We start from the raw sequence: 10,877 nt of genomic DNA, 5'->3' as shown, positions 1-10,877 counted from the left end.
ATTTTTCAAAAAAAAATGTTGTTGTATTACTTTCACCACAATTGCTATTTCACCAATGTGGAAAAAAGCAAAAACAAAACCCCAGTATTATTGTGTTCTTAGAAAACTAGAGTTGTCATTCCAAAATTATTCAGGCTTCCCCCCCCCCCCCCCAAAGGCAATGGGGTTAAATGGCTTGCCCAAGGCCACACAGCTAGGTAAAGTGTCTAAGGTCAGATTTGAACCCAGGTACTCCTGACTCCAGGGCTAGTGCTCTAATTCCTAGGCTTTTTTTTTTTTAAGATTTTAGGAAAAGTGCCTGTCCATTTTAGCAGAAATCAAAAGCTGTTTCTCCCATACAAGAAGAAATCCTTACTCCAACAGGCAAGGACATAAAAAGAGGTCAGAAAAGCTATCTCCTCAGGGGATGTTTAGCTGCAGGTTGGATTCCAATGTCTCAAATAATTTCAGTTCTAGGCTTGCTTGCTATTTTATAGATGGTTCTCTGCATCCTCTGACTCCAGTCCCTGAATCTTTAGTTTGACCAAGTGTCCTTCACTTATCAGTTGTCATTCCGTTGTGTCTGCCTCTTTGTGACCCCATTTGGGGTTTTCTTGGCAAAGATACTGAAGTGGTTTGCCATGTCCTTCCCCAGCTCATTTTACAGATGAGAAACTGAGACAAACTGGTTAACTAAGCTAGTAAGTATCTTAGGTTCAGAGCTCAGGTCTTCCTTACTCCAGATCTGGCATTCTGTCTACCACTCCTGAGCTGTCTCTCTTATTCTATATAGGAAATGGTAGAATCCCTCCTTAAACCAGGTGTTAAAATTGAGAAGAATAGCCACTTTCTAGGACTGTGATGCTGGGTCCTGGCCAGCAGCAGATGAGCAGGGAGCAGCTCTGGTTCCTGTCCTTTGTGCTGGTACTGCTGGGGACATGTACTAAGTTAGAATATGTGTGGTCTTCTGCTGGGAGATAAGAATTTTCTAAAACAAGTGTTATATCAACTTCTTATATCTTATATCAATTCTTATGGGAGTTGAGAGTATCTTAGACTCCTCAACTATATGAGAGTAAATTAAACATGTTAATGGTCCTTTCTAGTATTTACTGATTTTCTTTCTCACTATGAGGAATAATAGATATGTGTGGAAATTTGTATTGTGAGACTGCTTAAGCAAGAGCTTAGATTGAATCAGTTAATACAAAGCCGGTAGAGTTGGGAAGGACCTTAGAAATGATTAAAGTGGCTTGAGATGATGTGACTTGTCTGGAATCACAGAATTAAGACTAGAACCTAGGTCTCATTCCCATTTTATATTATTTCTATTACTCATTCTTGTTTGGGTTCTATTTATTGGGCATCTGCCACAAGTGAAAAATTGTTTGTTTCTACAAGGAAACATAAGAATCAGAAAATATACAGCCCCTCTAGGACTTAGTTAAGTTTTGAAGAGAAAAAAATCTGGCAAAGGGAAGTAACTAGAGAATAATTATTAAACTGGCAAGTCAGTACAAAAAGGATGTGAGGAGCTCAGGCTAGTTGAATATCCATATGAAAGGGCAGGAATGTGGCTAAATAGCAGTCACAAAGACCTAGTCTCTGGGGACTAGCTTTGTTTTTGTGCATTTTCTCTGTCCGCAGCTACTTGGGAGAGCAGAAGGGGTTTGGGAGTGAAAAAAATTGGAGAACCCCCAATTCATTCCAGAGATGTTTGCTTGCCGTTGGGTAATACTTGGATGATGATGATGATAGTGGTAGAGCTTTCAGGGTAGGCACAGGAAATACTTATTTAGAGCTAAGGCGAAGTTGCCCAGAGAGACCCAGGCATAGGGGCATGAGTTGGTTAGGAAGTAATAATTCCCTTTCTTAATGAACTTGATGCCTGGGGCGAAAAATAAAAAAAAAATAATACTTGAGATCCAAAGCCTTCCAGCAGTGAATTCGGAAATGGGACCTGTCGCTCCACCATGGGGAAAAAGTTGTGTTTTTAGAATTGTTGCTGGTCTTGGGTCTGAAACAGGGGTGGCTACTTTTGTGAGAGAGCGGGGGGGGGGGGGGGGGGGGGCGGGGGGGCGGGAAGGAGCCTCTGGTTTGTGAGCTAAAAGAAGGTGGCCCAGCCCGCTGTTGGTTTAGTGAGGAGAGACAGACAGAGATAGAGAGACACAGAGACAGAGACACAGAGAGAGACAGAGAGAGAGAGAGAGAGAGAGAGAGATGGGCATAGGGACAGAGACAGAGAGACAGAGAGAGAGATGGGCACAGGGACAGAGACAGAGAGACAGAGAGAGAGATGGGCACAGGGACAGAGATAGAGAGACAGAGAGAGAGAGACAGAGAGAGAGAGATGGGCACAGGGACAGAGATAGAGAGACAGAGAGAGAGAGAGAGACAGACAGAGAGACAGAGATGGACATAGAGACAGAGACATAGAGAAAGAGAGACAGAGATAGAGAGACACAGAAAGACAGAGACAGAGACAGACAGAGATAGACACAGAGGTGGGGTCGGCGGTGACGTCACGGCATGACGTCAGAGGCCTGGCTTCCCGCCCGGGGCCGAGCCGGGCCGGGCCGGCGGCGGGGGGGGGGGGGGGGGGCGGGGTCCGGCCGGGCCCCTCGCGCCTCCCCCCGCCCCTCTCCGGGCCCCTCGCGCCTCCCCCCGCCCCTCTCCGGGCCCCTCGCGCCTCCCCCCGCCCCTCTCCGGCCCCTCGCGCCTCCCCCCGCCCCTCTCCGGCCCCTCGCCCCCTGGCACGTGCGGCAGCGGAGCGGCTCCGGGCTGCCCCTCGCGCCCGGCCGGAGGCCCGCGAGGGGGCGCTGTGCGGCGGCTCGGCGGGGTCACGTGAAGCCGCGGGGGCGGGGCGGGGCGGGGCGATGCCGGGGGCGGGGCGCCGGGGCCGCGGGGACTGTCCGGCCCAGCCGGGGCCGCGCGCAGACCGGGGCGCCGGGGCCGGGTGGCGGCCGCTCTCCGCGCTCGGGCCTCGGCTCCGCCGCCCTGGCGGCCCCGGCGGGAGGGGGCGCGCCGGCAGGGCCGGGGGTGGGCCGCGGGGCGGGCCGCGCGCCGCCGGGGCCCGGCGCGGCCATGGAGCTGTTCCAGGCCAAGGAGCACTACATCCTGCAGCGGGGCGAGCGCGCGCTGTGGTGCAGCCGCCGGGACGGGAGCCTGCAGCTGCGGCCGGGTGAGCGGGGCCCGCGGGGCGGCGCGGGGCGCGGGGCCGGAGGGGGAGGCCGGAGCGGGGCGCCCGCGGGGCGAGGCGGGCCCCGGCCGGCCCCCACGGCAGCCAGGCGCGGCGCTGCTTTCCGCCCCTTTGTCACAACCATTCCAATTCATTCGCGCCCGCCCACCGGGGCCCCGGGATGAGCCGGGGGTGCCACCGCGCCCCGGGCAGCGCCCCGGGCAGCTCCCCCACCCGGGGGCGGGCCCCTCTCCCGGGCTCGGGCCACGGCGAAGGAGGGCTGCTCCCGCCAACTTGGGGAGCCCCCTTGTAAAAGGCACCTTGGCTGGAGTCTCGGGCCGGGGCCAGGAATGAAGCGTCCAGATTTAGATGTTCTGCCCTCCGCTCCTAGCGGACGCGATCTGTCCGTCCATCCCTCCATCCCTGCCACTCCTGGCCACAGCAATTTGAGTTTCTCTTCTCCAACTTTAAAGGTGTGACTTGATTGTCATTGTCGCCGCTTCCTCATGCTTTGCCTCTTTGTGGTTCAATTTAAATGAACTTCTTATGCAATGATTATACTGAACATTCCAATATATTTTAATTATAGCATTCCTTTTTAGGGGGTTTTGTTTTTGCGAGGCAAATGGGGTTAAGAGGCTTGCCCAAGGCCACACAGCTAGGTCATTATTAAGCGTCTGAGGCCGGATTTGCACTCAGGTCCTCCTGACTGCACCACCTAGCCTCCCTCTATAGCATTTTTATATGACTACTACATCCCTTACTGTTTGTGTCCACAAAGTTATACAATTGACATTGTTTAAGGGAACAGTCTTTTTAAAACTATTGATTTTGTTTAGTATAAAGCACTTATAAATTATCATTTTAGTTTCCACTTTGAGTTTAAGATAAAAAAATCAAGTAAGTTGGGGCGGCTAAAGCACTGGCCCTGGAGTCAGGAGGACCTGGGTTCAAATCCAGTCTCAGACACTTAATAATGTCCTAGCTGTGTGGCCTTGGGCAAGCCACTTAACCCCATTTGCCTCGCAAAAACCTAAAAAAAAAAAATCAAATAAGTTTAGGTTTATTTAGCTAATATGTTTATCTTTTCCTAATAATGCTTGAATTAATATTTTACCCAACAGTAAACTTAAAATAATATAATCTTTAAAAATGGTCATCACGTAGTAATTTTTATTCTTTACATTTTGATGTTATAAATTCTTTTTGTTTGTTTCTTTTTTGCAAAGCAATGGGATTAAGTGACCTGCCCAAGGTCACACAGCTAGGAAATTTAAGTGTCTGAGGTCAGATTTGAACTCAAGTCCTCTTGACTCCAGGGCTGGTGCTCTATACACTGCACCACCTAGCCACCCCCCATAATTTCTTTTTTTTTTAAATTTTATTTTTTTTTTCGTTTTTGCAAGGCAAATGGGGTTAAGCGGCTTGCCCAAGGCCACACAGCTAGGTAATTAAGTGTCTGAGACCGGATTTGAACCCAGGTACTCCTGACTCCAGGGCCAGTGCTTTATCCACTACGCCACCTAGCTGCCCCACCAACCCATAATTTCTTAAAAACAACTTTCCACAATATAACTTTTCAGTTTCCTAATATCTCACACAAAAGTAAGATTTGTTTTAAGTTGCTTGCAAAGTCCATGATGTATATATTCGAAAATAACATGCATTCAATGACAAATCTTATTTGCTTCCTTTTTTGATGATCAGCAACCCTAGGAAATAGCCTGAAATAGTTGTAAGAATGCTGAACTAGTAGGAGTTGCAAAACTTTATCTAGTAGTCTAATCTTGGACACATTTTTTAATTTCTCTTGGTTTAATTTCATTCATTCTCTAAAATGAGGGTGTTCACCCATGTGATTTCTTTTTTTTTCCACCTCTGTGATTTCTAGGGTCTCTTATAGTTCTATTATCCCCCTCTAGGTATTAATTCAGGGGTTCTCTCCTCATGTAGAACATTAGCTTAGATCAAAAAATGACCCTGTTGAACAGTGCTCGGAAGGACCATTTGTATGTTCCAAGGATGCTTCCTGAGATTTAATTTTGATCGTGATCTTTTTTTTTAATTAATTGCAATTGAACAAATTCCTGCCAAGCACCTAATGTATGAAGATACTGTGTTAGATACTTGAGAAAATCTCTACCTTCACAGACTTTATAATCTATTTGAAAAAATATAAGGTTATATTAGGAAAAAATTGAGGCTTCCATGAGGAGTTTATATTTTGAAGAATGATATGAAGGTCAAAGGGAGAAATAAGAGTTGAATATAATGATTGGGAGACCTTTGCATAGAGATGACTTAGTCCACAGGAGCTTTTTAGATTTGAGGATGACCCAGGAGAGAGACTTGAGGAACAGCTGTGCTTAGAGGGCAGGAGATGGGTAAAGAACCTGGAGAGGAGACTGGAAAGAAGGGGTGATAAGATAGGAAGAGTGTCTAATGAAGCCAAAGAGATAGGTCAAGGAAGATGAAGAAATGAAAAAAAGCTGTTATTTGTAGCAATTAAGAGATTACTGGCAGCCTCAGACAGAGAGCTTTCAGTAGTTGGGTTGAAAAGTGAGTAAAATAACTTTTATAACAACGTTTTGATATAGTTCTTGGCATTATGAATATTGTAGTTTTTATTTTTTTAAACTTAGTAATATTTTATTTTTTCCCAACTAAAAGTAAAAATAGTTTTCAGCTTTCATTTTTGTAAAATTATGAGTTCCAAATTTTTCTCCTTCCCTCTCCTCAAGATAGCAAGCAATCTGATATAGGTTATACATGCACAATAATGTTAAACATTTTCAAAATGTTGCAGTTTTTAGCAAAAACTTATCTTCCTCTTCCCTCAAGGGGCCAATAATCATTCTAGAGCAAACTGTTTAAAAATAATGCTGAAAATGAAAATTTGACTGGATTTATAAATGAAGAGATTAAAAGTATTTTCACATAATTTCTAAAAGCTGATATGTAATTTGTATTAGGTTTAACATAATATTGTATAAAGTGTTCTTCCAGTGCCTCATCTTGGTGGAGCTGATCCTGGGCTGTTGAGTGGTCCAGAAGTTAGCACCTTCCAGCAAACTAGAAAGGCTCTGAGGATTTCCCTTGTGATAGACTACCTGCTATTCAAAGTCCAGGCTAGTCCAGTCTGCCCTGATGTCGGCTTATACCCAACCCACATCACTGGAATCCTGAGCCTTTTGAAAGGCTGAAATTATTATTCAATAAGACAGTGGCCAATTTTTAAAAGATGAGGTAACAGGTTTATATGCTTTATGTTTCTGGTTCTATCTGGTGGCACTCTTATTTTAGAGAACATAAAACAAAAACAAATGACTGATGATGATGCCCTTGCAATAATTTATTGTAATCTCAAAATTCTAATGGGGTCAAAGAAGATCTCTCTAAGGTCTCTAAGTGCTTGTATTCTATTGCTGTAGAAGTTATGGTTATTAGTAGAAGTGTTTTTATTGGTTTTAATTTGTTTTTAACCAAAAGAAACTTTTCTCCAATTTTTAATAGAAAAAAAGTTGTAACTTTATTTTGAGATGAATAATCCAATTATGAGCATCTTTTAACTAAAACTCTTTGATCCCATTGTGATGTTTTTGGGATTTTTAAATTATTTTGATTTTTATTATAATAATTCCCTACTTATAGCATGGTTTTTAGGTTGCAATCTGTACAAACAAAATGCAGCACTTTTGTAACTTCTTTGTAACAAATTTCATTTGTTTCAAGTTGTTAAAAAAGGAGACTATTAAAAATGTACAGACTATTGTTTATGGTATTCTACTCCCTGAATTTGTGATTCTTGTGTATTTCATGTCCTTTAAGAACACTTCTGTATAATGTTTTTTTCATATTGAAAAGAATAAAATACAAAAAAAGGAAAAAAAAAGAAAGAAAAGTGAGTAAAATATCCAGTAGGTGAATGTAGTCAATGAAGATGATTCTAGGAGCCTTGTATTTATTAAGAACTTACTACTGGGATGGCTAGGTGGTGCAGGGGATATAGCATCTGCCCTGGAGTCAGGAGGACCTCAGTCTAAATCTGACCTCACTCAGACAATTAATAATTACCTAGCTGTGTGGCCTTGGGGAAGTCATTTAACCCCATTGCCCTCCAGAAACCAAAAAGAACTTACTATTATGTGCTTGACACTAGTGTTTCTTTTTTTAAAGGACACCAATTTGTGTGTGTGTGTGTGTGTGTGTGTGTGTGTGTGTGTATGTGTGTACAGAATAAATACAAAATCAAGAAGTGGTTTATGGAGAGAGGGCCATGGCAACTGGAAGGTTAGGGAAGGCCTTGTGTAGAAGGTGGTGCTTGAGGTCCAGAATTCTTCAGAAGTAGAGGTGAACAGAGCACATTCCAGAATTTATAAGCACAGCCTATATAAAGGCTTGAAGAAGACAAGAGATATAATGTCCAGTGTGAGATTCAGCCCAGAAAGCATGTTTGAATGGATTGTTGAGTGCTGAAAATAAAGTAAGGCTAGAAAGAAAGGTTTTGATTGTTAAAGGTTTTAAAAAAACAAATCAGTCAACATATATTAAAAAAGCCTGTAATGTGACAGCAATTGTTTCAAACAGAAGTTCTACTTTATCCTAGAGGCAGGCAATAAGGTACCATTGGAGTCAGACTTGAAGCCAAGAAATATTGGAGAGGAGAGAGAATATTAATTTGAGGGTTTGATAGAGTCAAGTGAAGGTATATTTTTTTAAAGGTTTTTCTGAAGTCCGATATCTATAAAGTTCTGTTTTATGTCTTGTTTGGTTTTAATAATGATGGTATCATTGAAATTATTTCTTTTCTATCATTTGAGGAATTTTGTATGACCTGACATATCTATGAGAGATACCATGGTGGAAGAGATACTTTAAGGAAACATTTATAGCCACCACCTATTAATAATAGGATTTTATTTTGTCAGTTGAATGATTGTAAAGAGGTGATCTAGAATATCATTTGTGAAAATCTGCCTGTTTTCTAGTTGTGTTTAAATAAGGATGTCCCTAATATTGTGAATAATTTGCTTTAAGATTTTGTAGAGATGGAAAAATAGGCATTTTCATATATATATATATATATACATATATATATACACACATATATATGTATTAGTTACTGATTTTTTTTTGGTTAATAATCTTTTGTTTCAGTTATGTTCCATTCTTTGTGACTCCAGCTTTCTTGGCAAAGATATGAACAGTTTGCCATTTTATTCTTTGGCTCATTTTACAGATAAGGAAACTGAGACAAATGGGGTTAAGTGACTTGCCCATTGTCACACTGCTGGTAAGTGTCTGTGGTCATATTTGGAAGAAATTGCAATGCTTTGATAGAGGGAGTTCCCGATATCATTGAAATCACAGTCCAGAACTAAAAGGAAAAAAAAATGATTGAATTAACCTCTTCTGCCTCTTGGCCCTCTGCCCTTTTTTTTTTTTTTTTTTTTTTTTTACTTTTAGTCTCTGTGGAGTAACAAACTCCTCTGATATTTAAAGACCTTTGGTAAAATTTCCAACCTATGTTTTCAGCCTTGTTTTACATTAATCTCCTTCTTGTACTCTCCAGTTCATCAAACTAGACATCTTACTGTCCTCTTTATCCACCACATTTCTCTCTTTGTACTTTTGTCCAGGCTGCCTCCTTATGCCTGAAATGTTATATCTTTCCTCATCCCCACTTCTTAGAATCCCACAGCTCATGTAGGAAGTTGTTTTTTGATTGCTCTTCCTTTTCCCTCCACCAGCTACTAGTGCTTCCCCAAAATCTTACTTTATATGTACTTACATAGTTATATATTATCTCCTATAATACAGTGGAAGCTCCCTAAAGGGATTGTAACTTTTTCTTTTATCTTTATTATTCCCTAGCAGTTAGCAAAGGATCTGATTCATAGTGGATGCTCAATAAATTCCTATTGATTAATTAATTGGGGGCAGAAGCTGATCATAGAAGTTGCCAGGTCACAAAGATGTTGGAGAATCACTAGTTTAGTGCTAATAATTGACTTATTAGTTCTTCTACAGTAGTACTCAATAAATGGCAATAACATACTGAAACAATATTTTTAAAATTTTATAGGATATTACCTAGTCAATTATTTCTCACATTTTATTGTTTTCCAGTTATATACAATAGTAATATGTACCCATCATTTTTTGCAAGGCTCTGAATTCTACAATTTTCCCCCTCCTCCCTTCCTCCCCCACAGAAGGCTGTCTGACAGTCTCTACAATGTTTCCATGCCATACATTGATGTAAATGTTATAAGAATAAACATAACCCCCCCCCCCAAGAAGATGAGAAACCTCAAGGAGAGAGAGAGAGAGAGAGAGAGAGAGAGAGAGAGAGAGAGAGAGAGAGAAATTGTGCTTCAGTCTGTATTCAGATTTCAATGGCTCTGTCTCTGGGGTGAGTTGCTTTCTTTATCATAAGTCCACCAGAGAAGTTGATTCAATATTTTTCCCTCAGTTGCTATTACTAGCTGTACCCCCACTCTATTTCTTCCCACTCTCATTTATTCTATTCTCTCTCCTTTTATCCTGACCCTGTCCAAAAGTGTGTTGAATCTGAGTACCCTCTCCCACAATCTTCCCTCCTTTCTATCACCTATTCCCTCCTTCCCTCCCCCTATTCCCCCTCATCCTGTCCCTTTCCTCCCATCCTTCTCCAGGGCAGGACAGATTTCCTCACCATTAAATAAGTAGTCATTTTCTCCCTGAGCCATTTCCAATGAGAATGAAGGCTCACTCATTCCCCCTTGCCTCCCCCCCTCCACTCCATTGAGAAAGCTTTTTCTTGACTCTTATGTGAAATCTCTCAGCTTCTTCCTCATCTCCTTTTCCATCCTCCCACTACTTTATCACCATCACTCATTGACTCTATCCCTTTTTACCACATCATACCATTATATTCCGCTCCTTCCTATGTCCTGTCTTGAGAGAGTTCATATGAGGTATTACTATCTTCTTTCTATGCAGGAATACAAACAGTTCAACATCATCAAGTTCCCCATAGTTAATCCCTCTCTTCTACTCCTTCTGTGGTTCACCAGAGTCCTGTACTTGGGGATCAAACTTTCTGTTCAGGGGTGGCTAGGTGGCACAGTGGATAAAGCACCGCCCCTGGAGTCAGGAGTACTTGGGTTCGAATCTGGTCTCAGACACTTAATAATTACCTAGCTGTGTGGCCTTGGGTAAGTCACTTAACCCCATTGCCTTGCAAAAACCTAAAAAAACTAAAACAAAAAAAAACCCTTTCTGTTCAGCTCTGGTTTGAAAGTCCTGTTTCATTGAAAGTCCATCTTTTCCACTGAAAGAGAATGTTCAGTTTTGCTGAGTAGTTGATTCTCAGTTGTAAACCAAGATCTTTGCCTTCTGGAATATCATATTCTAATCCCTACAGTAAGCCCTTAATGTAGATGCTGCCAGATCTTGTGTAATTCTGACTATGGAGCCTCAGTAGTTGAGGTGTTTGTTTCTGGCAGCTTTTAGAATTTTCTCTTTGATTTGGGAGTTTTGGAATTTGGCTATAATATTCCTAGAAGTTTTTCTTTTGGGATCTCTTTTCTCAGGGGGTGACTGGAGAATTCTCTTGATTTCTATTTTACCTTCAGCTTCTAGGATCTCAGGGCACTTTTGCTGTATTATTTCTTGAAAAATGAAGTTTAGGTTCTTTTGGCCATGGCTTTCAGATAGCCCAATAATTTTTAAATTA

At 42.3% G+C, this 10,877-nt stretch overlaps 1 protein-coding gene across 2 annotated transcripts in view; it reads left to right on the top strand.

The window, feature by feature from the left end:
• The first annotated feature begins 3,048 nt into the window (after positions 1-3,048).
• INPP5F (inositol polyphosphate-5-phosphatase F) overlaps positions 3,049-10,877 on the top strand; it is an 89,252-nt gene continuing 81,423 nt past the window's right edge. For both annotated transcript variants that reach the window (XM_074233517.1, XM_074233516.1), the window contains exon 1: positions 3,049-3,160. In XM_074233517.1, coding sequence (XP_074089618.1) covers positions 3,064-3,160 — 97 coding nt within the window. In that variant the 5' untranslated portion in view covers positions 3,049-3,063. The remainder of the gene's footprint in view (positions 3,161-10,877) is intronic.

This window comes from Macrotis lagotis, chromosome 4, assembly GCF_037893015.1.
Source record: "Macrotis lagotis isolate mMagLag1 chromosome 4, bilby.v1.9.chrom.fasta, whole genome shotgun sequence".
Lineage (NCBI taxonomy): Eukaryota > Metazoa > Chordata > Mammalia > Peramelemorphia > Peramelidae > Macrotis > Macrotis lagotis.
This window is presented reverse-complemented; position numbering and strand designations above follow the sequence as displayed.